At 41.5% G+C, this 21766-nt stretch overlaps 2 protein-coding genes and 1 long non-coding RNA gene across 7 annotated transcripts; 1 reads left to right on the top strand and 2 right to left on the bottom strand.

The window, feature by feature from the left end:
• The first annotated feature begins 910 nt into the window (after positions 1-910).
• Positions 911-12524, top strand: rps6kb1b (ribosomal protein S6 kinase B1b). 2 transcript variants are annotated; one of them, XM_085130423.1, is made up of 15 exons: positions 911-1105; positions 2479-2516; positions 2614-2734; positions 2848-2916; positions 6827-6974; positions 7843-7900; positions 8137-8237; positions 8341-8431; positions 8556-8646; positions 8774-8881; positions 8961-9023; positions 9155-9232; positions 9374-9481; positions 9726-9838; positions 10913-12524. In XM_085130423.1, exons 1-15 carry the CDS (start codon positions 1037-1039, stop codon positions 11166-11168), a joined length of 1512 nt encoding a protein of 503 aa, XP_084986549.1. In that variant the 5' UTR covers positions 911-1036; the 3' UTR covers positions 11169-12524. The 2 variants fall into 2 exon arrangements, with proteins under 2 accessions (XP_084986549.1, XP_084986550.1); XM_085130424.1 differs by lacking the exons at positions 911-1105; positions 2479-2516; positions 2614-2734 and adding an exon at positions 3085-3095 and having other exon boundaries at positions 2851-2916.
• Positions 9373-20311, bottom strand: slc33a1 (solute carrier family 33 member 1). 4 transcript variants are annotated; one of them, XM_085130420.1, is made up of 11 exons: positions 20214-20311; positions 19998-20104; positions 19647-19727; positions 18877-19310; positions 18603-18756; positions 18319-18514; positions 18030-18229; positions 17755-17939; positions 17561-17678; positions 15594-15809; positions 9373-15492 (listed from the first exon to the last, which is right to left on the bottom strand). In XM_085130420.1, exons 4-11 carry the CDS (start codon positions 19266-19268, stop codon positions 15328-15330), a joined length of 1626 nt encoding a protein of 541 aa, XP_084986546.1. In that variant the 5' UTR covers positions 19269-19310; positions 19647-19727; positions 19998-20104; positions 20214-20311; the 3' UTR covers positions 9373-15327. The 4 variants fall into 4 exon arrangements, with proteins under 4 accessions (XP_084986546.1, XP_084986545.1, XP_084986547.1 ...); XM_085130419.1 differs by lacking the exon at positions 20214-20311 and having other exon boundaries at positions 19998-20207; XM_085130421.1 differs by lacking the exons at positions 19647-19727; positions 20214-20311 and having other exon boundaries at positions 19998-20207.
• Positions 16019-17554, bottom strand: LOC146504202 (uncharacterized). Its single transcript, XR_014868645.1, has 2 exons — positions 16557-17554; positions 16019-16478 (listed from the first exon to the last, which is right to left on the bottom strand). It is a non-coding gene; the product is annotated as an uncharacterized LOC146504202 (long non-coding RNA).
• Positions 20312-21766: the final 1455 nt, after the last annotated feature.

Here is a 21766-nt window from a genome sequence, read left to right on the forward strand (position 1 = left end):
AAAAGTACTGTAGTTTGTTAGGTTGGAAAAACTTTTTTGCTATCAAATTTAAGTCAGTATCTATAAATTTCAAGATACTTAGTAAATGAAATACTAAGATAATGACTCAAAATTTTACTTTTTATTGTTTTCACATCATTTGTTCGTATGTAGGTATGCATGAATGGTACAAAGGAGTATCAGGACCACATTAAGATTTTATTTTAAGAATAAAGTCTATCACTATACTAAAATACTATTGAAACGTGAAGATTAAAGTTGTTTCACGTGCCTTTTGTCGATGAGTAAATGAAATCGTATTTCAGAATCAGTTTAATAAGCATAAACTGATTCTAGTTCATTCATAGTTTAATATTTATCTTTTAGCACATAAACACATTGTGGTGATAAACAGAAGGACTTGAAGAGATGGTGCAGACAGCTGCATCTGGCCAGAAAAAAATAATATAATAATACTAAATAATAAAAAATAAAAAAAACACAAAATAAATTGCAAATATCTCGAAATTTCGACTTTATTCTCAAAAGGAAGAGTTTTTTTTTAATGTTGCCTTAATATTTCATTGTAGGATATGTAACAAGTGTTTAATAAAATTTGAAAAATTGTATTATTACAAATTGTAATACTTATCTCTGCCTTCAAGAGTTACGTCAAGCTTTCATATTTAACAGTACCCTTGTCTACAAATCTTGTAAAGTGAATGTTAATGTTTTGCCAGCTTTTTGACTTACACATTACTTGTTAATATTTAAGCTTAAATAAACGTATTGTATTTACGAATATAATAATTTCCAAGTTTATGAATTAAATAAAAGCCAGAGGAGGAATTCCCAGCAGTGAATCCTAACTTGTGAAAAAAGCAGTGTAGCGTATTTGTGACAAAATGAAAAGAGGTTACCGCCCACTTTGTGAGTGCCGCAGTGCGCATGCTCAGTGTAGTAGCCGGTTATGGCGGCGGTGTGTGTTTGTCCATGAGGTGGGGGACTCCTGCTATTCTTGCGGTGTGTGACAGAGCGATCCGAGCGAAGCGCTGCCATGGCTGGAGTGTTTGACATTGATTTGGACCAGCCGGAGGAAAATGTCTCCGACGATGAGAACGAGGAGGTATACTTTAGCGGGAGACGCTGACGATTTACCGCGAAAGCTGTCACAGCAGAAACTCTCCACGCACGGAAGCTAGCTGCTTAGCCTGGTAGCCTGCCTGACAGCCGCCCGCAGGCCTTCTCCTGCAGCCGGACAGCTCAGGCCCTTTTCACACAGGGACATAGCCGAAGCTAGTGCTAATTAGCATGACCGGGATCGCGACAGAGCTGTCACCGGTTTTAATGCTAACGTGATCCGGCGATGACATGCGCACGGTGTTGACGCTGTGGCAAAGCCCAGCGCTGTCATGTTGGGAGTTGAGCAAGACGTCCTTACTTGGCCAAAGGTGCTGCAGTGATAAATGTGGCTCCGAGCGCAACAGTTTATTTTGGCAGGACTGTGACAGCCAGAGTGGGAATGTGCACCGGAGTGTCCGCTTGTTTCTGTTCTCGCTGAGATATAAAAGGCAGCAATACTCCAGAAATACACTGCATTTTTAAAATGAGGGGGCTTTGAAGAGCTGCTGTCGGAGTCTCGGCTTCTTATTACAAAAACAAGAAAAAAAAAACTTCCAAGTGCAGCTGCTGAACAGAAGAGAGTGCAATACACAGCACACACTGTCTATATGTGTAAACTTTATCAAGAAAGCTTTGCTGAAAGGTCACATCAGCCTCTTTAAAGAGGAAGATTTTTTTTATTAAGGCTATCGTGCAAGAGGCTATCATTTAGGTGCTGCTATAAATATTTACTGTTTTCATGAGTGATTATTTAAGTGAGTTGTAGATCAGTTATTACTGATTGCAAGGCAAGAAAACCAGCAAGTGGAGAAGCTGTGAGAAGAAAATGTTTGGTATTTTTTGCTAAAGATTGATTGGAAGCATTAATCAATATTCAAAAGAGCTGCTGAGTAACTGAATTCACAAGAATTTACTGATGAAACAAGTCAGCTCTAAATGTAAACAGCTGTTGCCCTGCATGCTGCTAAGCACAGTGTTAGAAACGCTTTATTGTAGTTGTTACTTAAACATGTAGAGGACTGGGTATGTCCTTATGAAGTTAAAAGCTGAGAGAAAGCCTTAAAAACCGATGGATCTCTCACAAGCGCCTTCAGTCCACATATTAATGTATCCTTGGGCAAACTGAAAGTTTCCCTGGGTGCATCCATCAGAGTGTGAGTGTTAGAAAAAGCACTTAGGGATAGTGAATAGTCCCGTGTGTGATTGGATGAATAAGACGTGTAGAAAGAAGCACTTTGAAGAACTTTAGTAGGAAGGCGCTATTTATAAGTCCCAGTTCATTTACCATTTACACCATGGCTGCTGTGGATTCTGTTCATGACAAAAATGAAGAAAAATCCTTCACAACTTTGTTTTGTTTTCCTCTTTTTCTCCCAGGGTCAAATCGCTGATCTCATGGAGCAGTGCATTGAGTTGTAAGTTTTTAAAACTTGACTTTTGTGAGATTTTTATAACCAAAGAGGTCAAAAAGAGGCACGGGCATAATAGAAAGTCGAACATGTCTCACTGCAGCAACATGGATGACTGCGAGAAGATCGAGATATCCGAGGACAACGTCAATCAGGGCACAGAGAACATCCGACCGGAGTGCTTCGAGCTGCTGCGCGTCCTGGGGAAGGGTGGCTACGGAAAGGTAATCATTGCCTTGACAAAGCGCTCTCTTTTATTTGGTGTCTGTTATTGCTTTGACCCGCATTTCTTAAAGCGCATCTTTTTGACATGTCGATCTCTTTCTTCCCTGGGCAGGTTTTTCAAGTTCGAAAGGTTGTTGGCGCTGCAGCGGGCAAAATATTTGCCATGAAAGTTTTAAAAAAGGTACATTTCTTCCCCTTTTCTTTGCTATGTTACCCTTCACCAATTCCAGAACACACAATCCTGTTCATCAATTAGAGCTCCTCTCATCATGTTTCATATGAACACAGCTGCATGTTTGTCATTAAACATTACGATGCTTTGGTCTGCAAACACTGGCTGCCTCTGAAGCCTGTGGCCGGGTAAGATTTCACTGCTAGTTGGTAGATTGCCATCAGCTCTGCTCTGCTGCAGCCTTGGCACTTAAAACACTCTGCCTCAGCCCATTAGACGCTGCTCGATTCTCACACTGCTTCTGCTTTATTGGCTTACGTGACCCTGGTGACACATTAAAGAACTGCCACGTTTCAGTTATTTGTTTAAACCCCTTGGCTTTAAGGCAGCGGCACAGCTCCGATACGGGGCTGTAGGGTGGCGATAGAGGCCAGCTTTATGAAGCATCTCAAGGTATGAAATCAGTCCTGACTTGCCCAAAATTCCCAGTTGCATACATTTATTTTTTTAAACTACAGTTTATCATTGCACGTTGGTCTGTCCTAACCTGCCAGTTGTTGCCTCCATGTGGAAAGAGATCACTGTATGAATGCAGAATTTGAGTTAAATACCAGAATTTTCCAGAGATCGCACTTACATAAAACTTCCATTCAGATTTCATGTCCAGTGAAGGAAAAGCTTAGATATTCTTCTTCATTTAAAACAATCAGATAAAGTTTGAGCAGTGATTCACAACTTAGGGCGTTTTCACACCTGTCGTTCATTGACTCGAATCAGTTTTAAACTTGGAGCGATTTCCTGTGGTTTGGCTTGTTTTCAGTATTTTTCAAAGAAAAATCAAAGCGAACCAAATGCGTCGATACAAAACACGTGAGAACGTTCGATCCACTCATTTGCCAAATGTGTCCCTTTGAACCTATAGCTTCAGTAGAAAACGTATGTAGAGTACTGTGTAAAAGTCCTGAGCTACCCCTCATATCTTGCTTCCACTGGGATGACTTTTAAATGACCTTCTTGTCATTTTTAAAGTGGGCTTGAGGAATAGTTCTCGAGGCTGGTAAACCACGTTCTTTTACACTAAACTGAATCATTCAAGTTGTATCTTTAGGCACTTTGCTGCTAGTAGCAGCAGTGTAGTGTCACAAAAGCACATCTCTTAAGGTGAATCTACAAAGATATATCAGGCTGACAGGTATAAAATAGGTTTGGTTGAAAATTTGGCATATCTTGGCATGGTGTTCAGTGTGTCCTTCAAAAAATTTGAGGAAACTTGGCAAGTGGGGGACAAAAAGAAGATGCGACAGGCCTTAAAAAAATATCCAAAGCAGATGAATAGCATCTGAAAGTCATGTCCATGAGAAATAGGAAAATATCCAGCAATACTCTGTCATGGATTGGCCTCCCCAGATGCCGGACCTCAACATTACTGAAGCTGTGTGTGATCATCTTGAGTTGATGTTCTTGAGAACATCCAAAGAAGAGCTTTGAATGTCCTTCAAGAAGTTTGGAAAACTATTTCTGAAGACTACTTAAAGAAATGACACGACAGCTTTCCTAACTGAGTTCAGTCTGTGTTAAAGGATAAAGTAGTTGACGTCAAAGCTTGTTAGAATTGTACAAACTCTGCTTTTGCCTCATAAATTGTATATCCGTGCATGTTTGCGTGTTTCAATAATCTGCTGCATCTGTTTCCCGTTCTCTTGGTAAGATGTAAAGAAAAGAGAGTTGGCTTAAGACTTTAGTACAGCACCGTGCAAAATCCAGAGTAGTGTTTTGAACGTGATAGCTGAACTGCTGAACGCATCGTCATCATCCTGTGTGTTAATGTTTCAGCCTCGACTGCCATAAAACCGTCATATAATTTCTGATTTACTCTCTAGTTGGAACTTTGATTCAGGGCTGCATGTGTGAGAGTGAGAGAGGGAAAAGGCTCAAAGTCCTGAGGTTGGACTGCGGACTTCTGAGATGCTTCATAAGCACGTGTTAGTAGACTAGTTGGAAGAAGTGAGAAGAGCTGGAAATTCAAATTAAATTGCACAAATCAGCCAGTTCTCATTGGTCTTTCACTCAGTGCTGAGACAGCGTAGTTGCTGACGGGCAGCTTTTTGGCCTTCTGACAAAAGTGTTTAGTAAACAAAAAGAAGAGTGAAGGAAGAGTGCTTTTCTTCTCTCTGTGCACATAATGATTCCCGGTGTACTCCGGTAGGGCTTCGCGTATTTTAATGCATGTTTTTTTTGTTTAGTTTATAAGTTACCAGGTGATTGATCTGACTTGCTAAACTTATGAAAGTAGACTTAGAATAATAATAATGAAATGTGATTCTGCTGCTTTCATATGGAAGACTAAGGCTATGTTCACACTGCAGGCGAAAGCGCATCAAATCCGATTTTTTTGACTCTATGCGACCCATATCCGATCCTGGTATGACAGTGTGAACGGCACAAATCCGATATTTTCAAATCCGATCTGGGTCACTTTCGTATGTGGTACTGAATCTGATACATATCCGATGTTTCAGAAAGCGACTGCTGTGTGAATGGTCAAGTTGCATTAAATCCGTCTTTTACGTCACAGACACAAGACAGACGCCAATTATCAGCGCCAGAGAAGCGCCCAATAAGACATCGCGAACGCTTCCTGGCCATCCGGTGAAACTGCTGGGAAGACAACGTTGGAGAAACGTGAACATTTTATTTGTACTGTATAATCTGCAGATTCTGACAGAAATCTGCAACTATCCTTTGACGCACCGCTCCTCTAAAACAGCAATAAGGATAATTATTAGGTTATCTACATTATTATGTAAATAACAAAATAACTTAAAGCAAAAATTGGGAAACGTAAAGTCCGAAGTCTTTATATTAAGGGCCATCAGTCAAACAATACTGTTTGCTCTGGGTCTAAACAGAGCGCGTTGTGTGTGACATCTTCTTTTGCGCATGCGGGCCGCTTTGAGCGTTCACACTAGAGCACGTTTGCTGTCGCATTTTATTTGTAGTGTGAACGAGCAGACAAAAAAATCGGATTTGATCAAAAAATCGGAATTGAGCATTAAGACCTGCAGTGTGAACGTAGCCCAAAAGACTCAAAAGCTTGACCAAAGTGAGACACCACTCAGCACGTGCTGATTAAAAACAAGAAAACACAAATATCTCTCTAAGAAAACCCCAAACCTTGGTATTATTTATCTGACAAATGACAAACAGAAGAACAGAGACAGCACACTGGACTTGATGCATGACATTCAACCGCTAAAACATTACATTACTACAACATTAGTAATGTAATTACAAATACTTTTGACTTTAGGCCAGCTCTGACATAAACCTTACACTAATGCATTTGTTAAGTACTGCACTATCCAGCTGGTTGCGTCATGTGATCCAACTCGGCAGCCAAATGCAAAATGTTTTTACTTTAAAGGGTTTTGCACTTCGTCACGACAGCAGTGAATTAATTGAGTTCTGTCTGTGCAAGATATCAAATATGATGGGCACGCTTTGCTAATTTTACTTTCATATTGCAAAATACGATGTTACAGCATTTTATTTTGAGGAACTTAAGTGTTTAATGGACACAGAAGTAGCTTTTCAAACTAAGAACATCCACGCTGTCGTTTATTTTCGGGGTACAAATTTAGTCACTTGTTTAAAATGTCATCTTTTACTTACACTGTGACTCACATACATATATAGTGTCTCTGTGTCGCCTGGATGGGTGGCATGTTGTTGGTCAAGCTTTTGAGTTGTTCTGCCCACCGTACTGCAGATGACTAAGCTGAAGCCCTGAGTCTTACAGTGAAGTCTTGTTATTTTCTCTGTATTAGTCACGCGGGACAAACAGGCAGTGACCAAAAATATGCTGCATATAATCCTGCTGTGTCTGCTTCTTAAATAATGTCGATTTGTTCATTTGCAGGCTATGATTGTGCGCAACGCCAAGGACACAGCCCACACCAAGGCGGAGAGGAACATCCTGGAGGAAGTAAAGCATCCCTTCATTGTTGATCTCATCTACGCCTTTCAGACGGGAGGGAAGCTATACCTCATCCTGGAGTATCTGAGTGGTGAGTGCAAGCAGTACACTCACATATACAGAGCATTAATATGGCTCCTAGCAGGCACTCTTCTTGTATCTTACTATATGCGTGAAATCTCTGTCTGCCTGTGAGCTCCTCCTAAAAACCAGCACGAGTTGAGCAACCAAAATTACAGGGGATTTATGCTTCAGTGGGAAATCTACGCAATTTACCTTACGTCGCAACCTCAAATCCCTCTGAAACCTCGCACCAGATAAAATATAAAATTACCAGAAATATAACTACAACAATCATATGACCTCCTCAACCCTATGAGCAAATGTTTTGGTGACAGTGGGAAGGAAAAACTCCCTTTTAACAGGAAGAAACCAGGTTCAGTGTAAACATCAGATCTGAATATTGTAAATACACTGAAATCTGAGTTCTTTGCATTTTATTTTCCACCCTTTTTCTTGTTCCTTCTTCACTCTCTCATCTCTCCAGAGTGCTCTCACGCTGTCTTCAAACTGTATGTAACAGGATCTAATGCACACATCCGTTACACTGTTGCTGTCTTGTTAATCATGCATTTATCTCTAATGTGTCTGATATTAGATAATGTTATACTATTTCATTTTGCCGTGAGGCCAGAGGGGAGTGTCCCAAACAGTTAATGTGCGTGTGTGAGGGGTCACAGCAATTTCCCTCGCCCATCTCGGTGTGATAGAGGTTAATATACGAGTAGTGTGAGTCACATAATTGTGGTTTAGATTCCCGAGCAGAAACGTTTGCATCTATCGAACACGAGAACCTGACTATCACCTCTTCTTTCTACTCGGGTGTTCCACACGGGTCAGACATTTAGGAGTGTGCATATATGGCTGTTAGTAGCATGTACATGTGTTCACCTGTGCAGGAGGAGAACTCTTTATGCAGCTGGAGAGAGAGGGCATCTTCATGGAAGACACAGCCTGGTGAGCACGATGACGCACTGAAACACAGATTGCAGGATGAAATGTTCGGATTGGTTAAAGATGACGTAATATCTCAGAGACCTCTGTTATAGATGTCGACAGTCTGAATGAGGTCATTAGTTCTGTTACACTGCAGATAAGCATAAGCAGCAAAATATATGCTTTGTCTTTTCTTGTCTGATGGCTCAGATGCAATGTGGACCTCAGACCGGCTTAAAGTTTTTCTCTTTCTTTAGTTTTTACCTGGCAGAGATCTCCATGGCTCTGGGTCACCTGCACCAGAAGGGCATCATCTACAGAGACCTAAAGCCCGAGAACATCATGCTTAACAGCCAAGGTGAGATGGGAAATGGCTAAAAAATCAAAAATGACCTTAAGATTTATAATGGCAGCTCTTTTTCAATATATATGTTGATGTGAGGCTAATGTTTTCCTCAAAGGTCACGTAAAGCTGACAGACTTCGGGCTGTGTAAAGAATCCATTCACGACGGCACGGTCACGCACACTTTCTGTGGCACCATTGAATATATGTGAGTACACTTCTTGTTTTTAATTAATCTCTTATCCAGCAATGAGAGTCGCTCTTTGTGGCCGCTTGATGATCTTTGCTAAGTAATATTGCTGCACCAGTAATAAGCACTCGCATTATCACAGGGCTCCAGAGATCCTCATGAGAAGCGGGCACAACAGAGCGGTGGACTGGTGGAGTCTGGGCGCTCTGATGTACGACATGCTCACAGGAGCGGTCAGTTAAACATTAACAGCCTGGAAAGAAAAAAAGCTTTCTCATTGGCTCTTATTAATGGACTGTTATGAAATATGAATCCGCATTAGCGACGGTAGAGTAACCTCAGCTCCATGTTTTACTGCAGCCGCCTTTCACTGGTGAAAACCGAAAAAAGACAATTGACAAGATCCTGAAGTGTAAGCTCAGCCTCCCGCCGTACCTCACACATGAAGCTCGAGACCTCCTAAAAAAGGTATGTAGAGGTTGTTTTTTTCCCTCCTGTTAGCTGTGTTGTTATTGTCTTCTTGTTTTTATTTCTTACTTTTTTGCAGTTGCTAAAGAGAAACGCTTCATCGCGCCTGGGAGCAGGAGCAGGAGACGCTGCAGAGGTGCAGGTGAGAATATGCAGCTGGATGTCGGCGATGAGTCGCACAAGCTCTGCAATGAACTACTCAGTGCTTATCTATAGATGCAGAACACGCATATTCCATCTGTTCATTGCGCTTTGTGCGTGGTTGTGCCATAGAGTCATACCTTCTTCCGACACATCAACTGGGAGGAGTTGCTGGCTCGGAAAGTGGAGCCTCCCTTCAAGCCTTTTCTGGTGAGTACTCGAGCGGGAAACTGCAAGAAGTCCTCAACTTAAGTTTCAAGTTACGTTTCGGGAATCGCAACCTCTCCTGTTTCAGACGCGCTCGTGTTGCTGTACCCCCTCACCTGCGTGTCCTCTCTTCTGTCTTCGCAGCAATCGGCTGACGACGTGAGTCAGTTTGACTCAAAGTTCACCAGTCAGACGCCCGTCGATAGCCCGGATGACTCGACCCTCAGTGAGAGCGCCAATCAAGCCTTCCTGGTAACTCCTGACTCGGGCTCTGTTAGAGTTTTCAGTACTCAATCCATATGCAGCATCTCTTAAGGCTCAAAGGAGGACAGTAAGGTGTCATCTTAATGATTTCTCAGTTGTTTTAGGATTTAATGGTAAACTGTAAAGATTATTAATTATCACAGGGTTCGTTAGTAAACGAGGATTCCTCTCATTAGTTTTGTCCTGAACACGACTTCGTCTCCCCTGACCTGTTTCTTTCCCTGCGATTTAGGGTTTCACGTATATCGCTCCGTCGGTCCTGGAAAACATCAAAGAAAAATTCTCGTTTGAGCCAAAAATCCGCTCACCCCGACGCATCACGGACAGCCCAAGGACACCGCTCAGGTAATGTCAGCGTGAGAAACGAGCATGTTTGTGTTGCGACGGACGGTCCTCAGGCTGATGCCTCTGGTACAAATGCTTTTCATACAGAAGTAACATTTGCCAGATGTCATACCGCACTAAAAGTATGTTTTTTGGATAAAATGATCACTTATGGTCTTTAGATATAGTGCAGATTCTCAGTCGGCTTAAAAACAAGTTAAAATAAATATAGTTAACATTTTATTTTGTAAGTTGTGGTGCTTTTATTATAAAATTAGTGGCATGACCTCTAAAGATGTCCTGTGATAAGAGGCAGCAGATCATAAGTCCTGCATGTTCCAAGGTGAGTCGGCCTGAAGCTCAGGAGAGGCTGATGGAGAACACGAATTACGTTTGGGAACACAAGTCAGTCCTGACCTAAGTGACTGTGACATGAGCTGCATGAAACATCAGGTTGTTGCTCCCGAAGGAGTTTCTATAAGTTCCTAAATTTAAGAACTTACTGTGTTTTTCCAGCTTGGAGTCAGTTTTTACTCAGTGAGTTCAATAAAGACATGAAAGGTCCAGCTGACCTCATGTGTGTTAGTTTAGTCCGATGGTTTTAAGACTGCATCTGTTATTTAGATGAAGATCACACCACACTTTGACAGTAGTTGGTGCTGAAATCCTGCTGATTCTCCAGGGTACAAATACTTTTTCTCAGATCTCTCTGGTTTCTGAGGAAGCTCGGATCTTTCAGTGTGTGCCGCAAGATGCTGGATCTTGTACCAGTCTGCATATTTAAACCAGTGAAGGGCAGGAGGTCACTGAGCAAACTTAGTGATGTTCTCCATCTCATCTGCTCGACTCCACACTCCTGAGATTCTCCCTCAGACAGTAAAGAAACATCTGTCTCTATAGATCACTGTGTACATGGTATTGCGAGTCTCAATCATCTTTTTTTGTTCTCCATCACAATATTTCATCAGTTCAGCTGATAAAATCACTTGTTCTTGTCACTGTGTCTGAATTTTGCCCTTTTTCTGCTGTTAAAATACAGAAAATAATCAATCTGCCGTTTTTCATCATTCACCTGTTTCTCCTCTGTGCTTTCAGCCCGGTCAAGTTTTCAGGGGGGCACTGTTGGCATCGGAGCCCCCTCGTTCCCAGCGGTGGACCCGGTGTCCTCCAGTCTCCTCAAGACCAGGCCATGGAACTGTCCACCCCAGAGCAGATGGACATCACAACCAGCGCCGAGGCCTCGGCCCCTCTCCCCATCCGTCAGCCTGCTGGGATCAACCTTGCTCAGATGAAGCAGCAAGCCTATCCTGTCATGGCCAAACGGCCCGAGCATCTACGTATGAACCTATGACCCCGCCGCCACTGTTTAGGAGAGTATATTTCTTGACTGTTTTTTTTTTTCTTCCTCCCACCAATGTTATTTTTTTAGGAAACAAAGCAAAAAGAAATGGATGCTAGAGACAATGAAAATCCAAAATTGCACATCCACACACTACATATACTGTCAGAACCTGGAGTTTGTGCGTGCATTTGGGACTCCGGCGTGCTATGGTTAAGTGCTACCGACGATATCACGTCTCACCACTTCCGACACCTCAGGTCTGTTGACCTTCGTCTTCTACCCCGACCCCACCCCCACTCAAATGGACTACAACAGGAGATGTTTGGAGGAGCTGCAGCCTGTAACAAGTCTCACGGTATGCAAGTAACTCAAACTGAAATGCAGTCGGCTAGAAGATATCCAAAGTGCTTTACGCTGTTTAAAAGTGGGGGGAGGCGAGCTTCTTCTATTGGAAGAATTTGGAAAGGACTTCTCAGATAAAATGCTTCCTGTATCTGAGTGAAAAGGTATGAATTTATTTTAAAAAAAGAAAGAAGGATTAAGGAAATTTTCTTTGAGTAGCAGACAGAAGGCGGCTCTGGTGATGATGAATATAGCTTTGTCTTAATAAACACATCCATGATGAACCAGAGAGCCTCGATTCAAAGGAGTAAAACCCCTGTTGACTTTTACAATCTTTGAGCGTCGGTGTTATGGATGATGTGTGAAATGGTTCATTTGGCGTGGGATCCCTCCCTCAGTTATCCACTCTTCAGGCACTACCACACTATGGGTTGTATCACTGGGGTTAGCCGGCACGTCATCAGGTACACGAGCCTCATTCAGCATTAGCGTGAACCACTGTCTCTTCCCCTACCGTCACACAAAACATCAAACTGATTTCGGTGCTGCTTTCTTTGACCCACCCTCCTCAGTCTTACACCCAGCAGGAGATGCTGCGCCCCTGCTGTTTTCGGGACGTCGGACCTCACCTGACCCGTGGAATGATTCACATCGGAGACTGCGGCACCAGTTGATCTGGACTGTCTGCCGTTTTTATGCTCCAAAAGCCTGGAGCAGCATTTACAGCCTCCTTGCCTCTGCATTAACTTGTTAAGGAGCAATGTTTTAGAAGTCTCGGAAAGCAAGAAAAATTATAAATAAACTGTAAAAGAAATACAAACTGCCGTGCCGTGTTTTAATTTCAAGAAAAACACCGGGAGACCTCGTATGTTTGCATATCGTTTAATTACAAAGTTGTGCTGCGAGCACATTTGAATGTATCACCAGGCATCTGATCAGTCCTTTTTCCTTTTGTAACTGGAGATTTGAACTCATCACAAACACAAAAGGTGCAAAAAATAAATAAATAAAAAAAAATTGTAATTCTTTTAAAGATGGAGACTAGCTTATCAGGAAATAATCTGAAACCTCTACTAAAAAAACTTCACACTTTACTGATTCCCAAACAAAATCAAAACAATCACAGCGCCCTGATAATGCTGAAAAAGCTGAATCTCAGCTGTTTAAAAAAAAAATAAAACGTGGCCACAAATGAACATGAAAGGCCCCACGGTCATTTGAAGTGGTTCATTTAATGTAGACTATGAGGGACTGAACAAAAACGTGGAAAAAAACCTATAAAAACGCAGTTTACAAAACCATTTGAGTTCAAAGGTAGCCATACCCTCACACGAACCCTGATTGTGCACTTCTGCTTTTCTATCTGACACAGTCGGACTTTTGAGTGCTGGTTTCAGAGAAATTCATTCATGAATGTGTGTACAGTATGAAAAACATCAGAAAAAACACACTCGTCAAGTTTCACTCCAAAGGCTGCTGGTCTGAGATCTGAATTGTTTGGTGGCCATTAAATTCTTTTTTCTTAGAGGCAACGGCAAGTAAAACCCGTATCTGCCTGCTACAAATATGTAATGATAAAAACTTGGGAATGAACCACCTGCCAAAGAGATACACTTCCACTCTTGGGCTTGTGAGATCACATTGAAACATTTTTTTGAGGAAAGCATATCTGTGTATAGCTCTTTAAATGAAGCATTATATAATAATTTCTCATAAACGTATAATTTTCAATGGAATATCTACACAGGCATATAGAGGACATTTTTACCAACCATCAATGCTGTGTTCCAGTGTTCACTAATGTGTCAAAAAAGCTGATTGATGATAAAAAAAAATAAACTTTTTCCAGTGATGCTGTCACAGCTGAAGAACACTTGGCTAGTTTAGTGTTACTTAAAGTCTCAAAATGGTTTTAATGCAACTATGTGTACTACTCCCTTCAAAGAGCTGAGTGTAATGGAAAGAGGCGTGAGAGACCTCTGTGCACAGCTGAGTACGAGTACATCAGTGGGTCTAGCTTTAAAAAAAACAAAACAGATGTCTCACTGGTCCTTGATTGGCCGCTTAGTTAGAAAGTACTCATCAGAACTACACTGTCTTGATCCATGCTCAATCATCCAGGTAAGTAATTCCCAGAAAGTTGATTCCGTTAATCTGGAAGCTGTATTTTTGGTGTCATCCAAGGGACTTCTTCCATCTTGGCTACATTTGCATGATAACTGAAGCTAGCACCACTGACTAACAATGACCAACACCATTTTTCTGGGCCATGAGAGCTAGGCTGTGCTTGTTTGAGAAGGGAGTACTACACACTGTAGCACAAAAACTTATTCAAACAAACAAGTGATGATGTCTAAAAATGATTTCTTATTATTTCTTTTCAAGTTAGATGAAAAGAAGTGCTTTTCCTGCAAAAACAAGGACCTTTCTAAGTGACCACAAATTTATTATAGCAAAAGCTGACTGTACTGTCCCAGCAGGTGCACTCAGCTAAGAGATCCTCGATATGCACTGCAAATGCAGACAGATTTATAGTTAAATGCCTACATCAGGTTTAATATGTGCTGCATCAATAATCTATAAATCGGGAGAATGCAGTCTATTATTATCTGGGGCCTGGCTGAATACTGAAGCATGCCAAGTATACTGTCCGGTGAAAAATCATACCAGCTGTCTTTGGAAGCTTAAAACACCTTCACCTGGCAGACTACTAAAAACCTAAATGGTCCAACAGTGAAGAGTGGCACCGACCAACAATGCAATTCCATTTTTAATTGGTCCTTATTTAAGAAACACATTTATAAAGCAGTTTAGATCTCACATATCTCACTTCATGTAACCACAGATGGTTCGCAGTATGCAATTTAGAGTCTTCATAAGGAATATGCACATAGCTGCCCAATCAGAAAAATAACTGGCGTATGAAAGCAGCCATATCGTTAACTGCAGCTTTCTAAATGACAGTAGATTTGTGAAAATAAGTATTCTTCATTGTAACTTCATCTGCAAATAACTAATATTCCCTGCCTTCATTTTTTAACTACAGTGCAGCTCAGACTAAGCGATGGTTTGTTTTTTTTAAAGACTTAAAAGCTAAATAAGGCACAAATTACTTTACTGGGAAAAAAACCTACTCAGAAAATCATTTTAAGAAAATATTGAGGGGGAGGTAATTTAGCTGGATTACTACACGGACTGAGTTAAACTGCATATACTTAGGTCAGATTAAGTGCTTCTGCGTATCCTGACTGTCTTTTCCTCAAGTATCCTTTTAACGTAGACCAAACAAAGGTGTGGCAGGTGAACGAGTCTGTCTAAAGTTCTTCCTTTACAAGATTTCTTCTGTGAAAGGTTTAGAAAGGATGATGTGCTTCTGCCATTTAAAGTAAAAAAAACAAAAAAGAAAAACTGCGCAGAGCAGCATAGCCTGGCCATCCAAGCACGTTTAAACGAACCCAAAACATGACCTAATCTTTGACTGAGCTCCTTTTGGTTAAGCGATTTCAAGCAGCAGGATATATATGAGAGCCAAATCAAGATAACTTTGTAGCTATAGTCTGAGGGTTGTTTCAGTTTTGAGTACAATATCATTTACTATTAGTGAGATTAATGACAAAAGACAAAAATAGTGAATATCTTCACGTATGTATAATTCAGCGTGACAGAAGCAAAGCGTGGGGGTAAATGCTTTCTGAATGTAGCAGCTAGAGCAGGGCCGGAGACACGGGATGTATGAGGATGGAAGTAGTTCAGCAGTTTTTGGTGTAGTAAATGAAGGTCAAGTGAACCAAAGAGTGCCTGCGGTGTAGCTGATGGCGCTTTCTCCTCAGTTCACTCTGCACTTCCATGCAGCTGGGCTCTGCTCCTGCAGACGCCTCATTTTCTTCCCTAACCACACCCACCAGGCTAAACCCATCACAACACAGACCACAGACTCCACGTAGTAACCGTCCAGTGTCGTCACACAGACCCCGCCTTCCTTCACACACAGCTAGAGGTTTGAACATGAGAGAAAGAATTATTCGAACTTTTAGAGCATTATAGAAGAGAACACACACACACACCATCTTGCCCCATCCTCTGATCACTTACCAGAGCCTCTTCAGAAGAGCCGCAGCTCTGCCCAGCAGCCCCCTGGCATTCCTTAGAGGTCAGTGGATCGACCAGCCACAGAGCCACAGTGGAAGGCCAGTTTCCTCCGAGGTTAGTGACCGTGTTCAGCAGGGTCATGTAGGTCCCGCCGATAAGGGGGTCACTCACTTTGGCATGGAAAGCCATGCAGGCCACGTACATGCTATACAACGCCACCTGGAGAATAATAAACAAAAAACAGGAGGTTAACAAAGTTCTTTCAGTCTACTATAACCTGATTTTTCTTGCTTAATTATCTTATTAATTCAGTTTTGTTTAGGGATGGGTATTGATAAGATTTTCACGATTCCGATTCCATTTTCGATTCTGTTTAACGATTTGATTCTTTATCGATTCTCTTATTGATTCTTTTTTTAAAAAAGGAGAACACTAAGGTCGATTAGCTTAGAACTTTGTTTTATATCTTCTCTTTGAACAAGATAGAAATTTAGGAGTAACATGGCCTTACAAACCCAACAGTGAGATCTTAAGAGATCCACAGCCTACAGCTCTTCAATGGGGTGTCACTGGGTCCCCAGGAAAAAAAAAATTGTAAATGTAAAATAATAAAATAAATATTCTTCTGTAGCAATAACAAAGTATAACATAAATTATTCTGTAGCAATTACACAAGAATATCCAGTAATGTCCCTGCCTACAATTAAACACATTCACTTACTGAAAATCATCTGCTGTGGCAAATAGGTGCAAGCCTTTGACCACAAATTTAGTCACTGCTCGGAGACATTCGTCTATCCTGGCCTGAAAGGAGACGCTACCGGTAGACTGCAGCGAGAACTGCCAGCATCTGAGCCAGACTCTGTCTGTCTCTCTCATCATGGTCACCTAAACGCACAGTAATGGCAGGTTTTGTAATAAGGCAGGTCGCGCTAACATAGTATGCACTGTTAGTTGATTATTTACCTGCCGCATTAACGGGAGAGGACGTGCAAACGTTACCGCTGCTGCTGGGTTGAGATTCACGAGTCCGGAGCGGAATTAAAAACACGACATTCATTTAAGGTTATCGCGTGTTTTGTGAGCAAATGCTTTTGCATATTTGTAGTGTTTCCTTCCTTAAATGAAATATCTACTTTGCAAGTATTGCAAGTTGCCCTGTTGTCTTCCATTCTCGTAAAGTATAATCAAACTTTTGAGCGTTTGAGCCGCTTACGCGCCATGTTTCCTGCCAGGTAAATGACGCTCCGCAACGTGGTGACGTCATTCGGGGCGACTGGAATCGATAAGGGAATCGTTTGCAAAAATGGCAAACAATTCCAAGGAATTGAAACAGTGGGAACCGGTTCTCAACAAGAACCGGTTTTCGATACCCATCCCTAGTTTTGTTGGCAAATTTCTAAAGGACTGCAGTCCTGTATAGTGTTTCTTCAGGTAGGCCATAAAATCCTCAACTCTGGCCAATCAGCTAATGATTCACCTGGAACTTCTTCTCATCCAGCACATCCTTGTCACAAGGGGGCAAGCTCTGCATGTCGGATGCCCTTCCTGACAGCCGCAGAGGGGAGTGTCTCTGTTGGTGGAATTGACCAGCGGCCTTTTGCTGCCCAAGTGAATGTTTAAGCCACTCTACTATGAAACGACTCAATCTCAAATCTCATATTTGCTGTTAACCTGCGTACACTTTCTGCATCTCTTGAAGCTGCTTTGCAACCCATCTCCACTCAGCTTCTGTTTTCATGCTCTGTATAACCTAATCAGTCCCTGTTGGCATTGATGGCTGCTCTGTTATGGGCTCTTGGTCCTGCTCTGCCAGAACAGAGCCACACTACCTGATATCAATTACAGCAGATGGAAATAAGAGTCTTCTTTTGACTACAGCGGCTAGTAGTCTTTTCACAGAGGCAGTAAGCTGGAAGACACTGTAGCACTCTGGACTAGAAAATAAGAACAGCAAAGAAATTGCAAACCTGATGCAATGCATAGCTGAGCAGCACTACGGCATAGTAGTAAACTGGGAAGGCTCCTTCTTGTTTTACGCTGGGAGTCCACCACACTAGCAGAGCAAACTCCAATCCGATAAGCAGCCTGCAGCATAGAACAAGATCGTTTTAGCCTTCTGTTTACTGAATGTGTGCGTAGTGTGTGCAGAATGCGTTACCACCTAAATGGGAAGGCCTTGTAGAAGATGTCCAGAGGTCTGGGCCCTGCTGTGTATCTACTGATGACCACTGGTAGGAAGATCTGGAGAGGTACCATGGGCACTGCTAGCAATGCTAGCTGCTCCTTGGGAACTCCAGCCTCCATCAGCTTCAGACCTGTAACCGCATCTGCTGCAGAGAAACCCATCTGAAACACAAAGAGAGTGGAAAAAATTACATTTCCACCTGGCAAATATCCAAAAGTGACACCTTCATGTATCCAATAGTGACCAAGTACCTTAGCAGTGAGAAGCAGGAGACAAAAGGTAAAGACTGTTGGCATCTTGATGATGGATAATAGCAACTTGTAGGTTTCCATGACACCCTGTGTTTCCTCCGGGGTGGTAGTCGTTCTTCTGCCACGTACATTTTCCCTTTTAAAGATGGCAACCAGAGTGGTGGAAATCAGGAATACCACACCCCAAAAGAACAAGAAATCTGCACCGGAGGAAACAAAAGACCAAAACTGCTGTTTATTCACCAACAGAAATATATTTGACTTTTTAGAGGTTATGGATAGAAAGTACCTGACAAGGTAACAATGCCGGTGTCTTTGGGCACTATTCTGAGGTATTTGTTGCAGAAGTCAGGAGACTCCAGAGCCAGAAAGAGCACATTTCCCAGGAAGTAGCCAGCTGTCTGGCCTACAGAGTTGCATGTAGATGCATAGCCCACATTTTCTCTGGATAACATAGTCAGTGCCCAGCCATCCACAGCTATATCCTTAAATAACAAGGAGGTAAAGAAAGGAAACGCCTTTTATTCATCGATCTAAATATCTGTCTGTATCATGGTGTTTAAAGAAGCTTACCTGTGTGGCTGCCAGGAAAGCAAGCATGAAGAAGACCGCAGTAAGCGTGACTACATCTGGTCCTCCCTTACTCTGCAGCAGTGAATCAACCTTTGCAGAAAGGTAGAGCATGAAGAGGCCCAAGAGGTACTGTGTGGGCACCAGCCATGACTTTCTGCAGAAACATGAGGAAGACATAATTAGGAGAAGGATGCACAGTCTAGAGATATCAAGTGTAATAACATGGATACAGATTAAAACATCAGGGTAATCAGCATCCAGATGTCTTTCTTACCTCCTACCAAACCTACTGAAGTACAGAGCGTCCACCAGGGGTGCCCACAAAAGCTTGAGACTAAATGGCCAGAAGACAAAGCTGAAGAAGGCTTGGTCTTTGTAGCTGACATTCTTACTCTGCAAAATCAGAGGGATGCTTCCACCCAGTCCAAGAGGAATCCCCTGCAGCACATAGAGAAATAGAAGCAGCGACACATTCCCCAGCTCGCCGCGTATCCCAGACCTGCGAGGCGACCCTCGCAGCAGAAGAGAACCCTGCTCTCTTTCGTCTTCTATCCCCGGCTCAGAGAAGTCACTCTCCATGTCGTTCATGTTTTCAGGTGGGAGGGTGCCACCCACCTGCTTCCTCTGCCTCCCGTTCTTGTGTCTGATTAAATTTGAGGACTCCATGATGGATTAGTGGGCCTCAACCCTCCAGTCCTATCAGCAAATCTTCAAAAGGAGATGAGTGAAAACAACTGATACAACTAAACCGATTTTTAGTTGAGAGATTTTTAGTTGAAGTTGCTATAAATGCCTTCAATCATTTAGTTTGTACAATGACAGCATTATGGGAAGCAGAATCATGCTGATCAAAGCAGATAGGTTTATATCATTTTAATATGCAATGGAGAAGCAGTGAAAAGGTGCAGTGAGCAACAAACAGTGAAATGGGGAATTCACTGGACTGAACAATTCTGATGAAGACGAGAAAGTGAGTTTGTGAAAAACGTTCAAATTACGCTGCATGCACATGGCAACACATCAGGAAAAAAGATGACCACATACCAGTGCGCCTGCGCAAATACTTTGCATTAATCATAAACTGTGGCAGTCACTCATTGTTGGGGTTGAAGGTAGAACTGACGACTGCATGGAATCACAAAAAATCAAAATAAAACTAAGTTAAACCCTGATCTATGATAAATAAGAGTACAGTAAAGAGAAATAAGTCCAATGGAGATGCTAAGGTTCACTATATTCAGAGTACAATAAGACGCAGGGTCCCGCTCTCATCTGAAAACTACCAAGTGTTACAGAAAAGTAGAAATAAAACACATCAAATCAATATAAGACGTTTTCAAGTACATACAAAGCACATGTAAGTTGAAAAGGTGAAACACATGAATTTAGACATACCTGGTGATGGCAGCATGCCAGATCATAAAACACAGGCGGTTGAATCACAGAATTAATCAACGGAAAAATCAGCTCATTCAGTTTTTTCATTCAGAGGTAAGACACATCTTCATAAAGACGAGAAAACACAAGGAAATGAAAAGCGTTTCACTTAAAACTCTCACATCGGTGGACATCAACACAGCCGAGCAAGGAAATGCGACAAGTACAGCTTACAAATGTGTCCGGCGCCTACAGCTGACGTGTCAAAATATGACTGCATGTAGTTCCGCTTCAGTGTAGTAACGTCTAAATATTGGTAAAAATACACTCAAGCGGAACTCCAGTTGGTATAATTCACATAAAGCATATTACACAAAATGTAAAATTAACTTTAAATAAAAATCAGACCTACAAAAAATAATGAACTGTTAAGTTCTTGTTTAGTGCTGTAAATAAATGCAGTGAGTACAAATGTAAAATTAAATCGCATAATTCATATAATTATAATAATCATCATTTCTGTCAATTTTCTGTCATTCAGCCACAGTGTTGGAGATAATGTTAAATGTTAAGAACAGGAAGTTAGTTAGTGCGTGAAGTGATAAAGTTTGCAGTTAATAAAATTAACAGTTTACATATTTTGATGTATGTCCATTTACTAGTTTTCCAGCAGTATTTTGACATATAACAGCCACAAAATTCCCAATATCTCATTTACATTAAAACTACAAAACTGTATTACAAACAATTTTCTGTATTTTTAATCTTTGTTGTTATTTTTTTTTATTTGTCGCCCCAACTTTTAACACTTTTTTACAGAGTTTTTTGTTGTGTGTTTGTGGTTTGTTTTTTTGTCACAGTTTACACACAACCCTGTTTTTTCTCTTTTGTGTGTGTGTGTGTGTGTGTGTGTGTGTGTGTGTGTGTGTGGTAAACTACCGAGACTATAAACAATAAATACTTTTTGGATAAAGCATATCTCATTTTAATCCCATCTCATTTTAATTTAATATTTCGTCTCTACCTGAATCTCTTTTGGCTGTAAACTTGTAAGAGTGAAAATTTGTTTAAAAAAAAATCACCAACAAACCAAAAACAAAATTTGAACATGGGTGGGTGCTTTGTGCAATAAACTTAATTGAATCACAGTTTTTCCACTGTGTTGTGATTCTAATCATACACAGTGGTTTGGATGACTTTTCCACATGCAGCATTAGGATAGTGTTGCTGCAGTTCAACCTCTTTCAGTGTGCAGTAATTAGTAGTTTGCCTAACGATGAATGTAATGATCCATAATGCATATTAATTAAGCTGCTGTATTATTGTATGCTGCATGGCAGCCCTGGTTTATGTTAACCAATTAGGAAATTTTATTCATGCATCATTATTGAAAGCCTGTTACTACAATCACGCTTCTTCTCATTCATCTTTTAGACTGTAGGGTGAGTTGAGCTACTCCTGAACTTTGAGAATCCAGATGAAAGCACATGATAGCGATACTGTAAAATCAAAATGAAGAAGATACGGATTGAAAACTCTTCGACCACCCCACGGGTTTTAAACAGGACTCACACTGATGTTTTCTCCTCGATCAAAAGGTCTTTTGGCGAGGGTCATGATAAACCCATTACCCCACATTTAATTTGGAGAAAATGAATGACAGCATGCTTGGCCTTGTGGTTGCCATGAGTGCATGTGAAGCTGCTTATCCTCACAGATGGCATGTGACAACACACACGGGCATATTTGAGAATATCAGCATGTGATGGAGACTGTGAAGCTGCAGT

Source organism: Neolamprologus multifasciatus, chromosome 14, assembly GCF_963576455.1.
Source record: "Neolamprologus multifasciatus chromosome 14, fNeoMul1.2, whole genome shotgun sequence".
Lineage (NCBI taxonomy): Eukaryota > Metazoa > Chordata > Actinopteri > Cichliformes > Cichlidae > Neolamprologus > Neolamprologus multifasciatus.

What these genes read in the sequence shown, in the direction of transcription:
- rps6kb1b (XM_085130423.1), top strand. Translation starts at nt 1,037, where the DNA reads ATGGCTGGAGTGTTTGACATTGATTTGGACCAGCCGGAGGAAAATGTC. An exon ending in CTCGAGACCTCCTAAAAAAG is followed by an intron (nt 8,882 to 8,960) that starts GTATGTAGAGGT and finishes ACTTTTTTGCAG; the next exon opens with TTGCTAAAGAGAAACGCTTC. An exon ending in GAGACGCTGCAGAGGTGCAG is followed by an intron (nt 9,024 to 9,154) that starts GTGAGAATATGC and finishes GTTGTGCCATAG; the next exon opens with AGTCATACCTTCTTCCGACA.
- slc33a1 (XM_085130420.1), bottom strand. Translation starts at nt 19,268, where the DNA reads ATGGAGTCCTCAAATTTAATCAGACACAAGAACGGGAGGCAGAGGAAG. An exon ending in TCCTGCTTCTCACTGCTAAG is followed by an intron (nt 17,940 to 18,029) that starts GTACTTGGTCAC and finishes TTTGTGTTTCAG; the next exon opens with ATGGGTTTCTCTGCAGCAGA. An exon ending in TCAGCTATGCATTGCATCAG is followed by an intron (nt 15,810 to 17,560) that starts GTTTGCAATTTC and finishes ATTATTCTCCAG; the next exon opens with GTGGCGTTGTATAGCATGTA.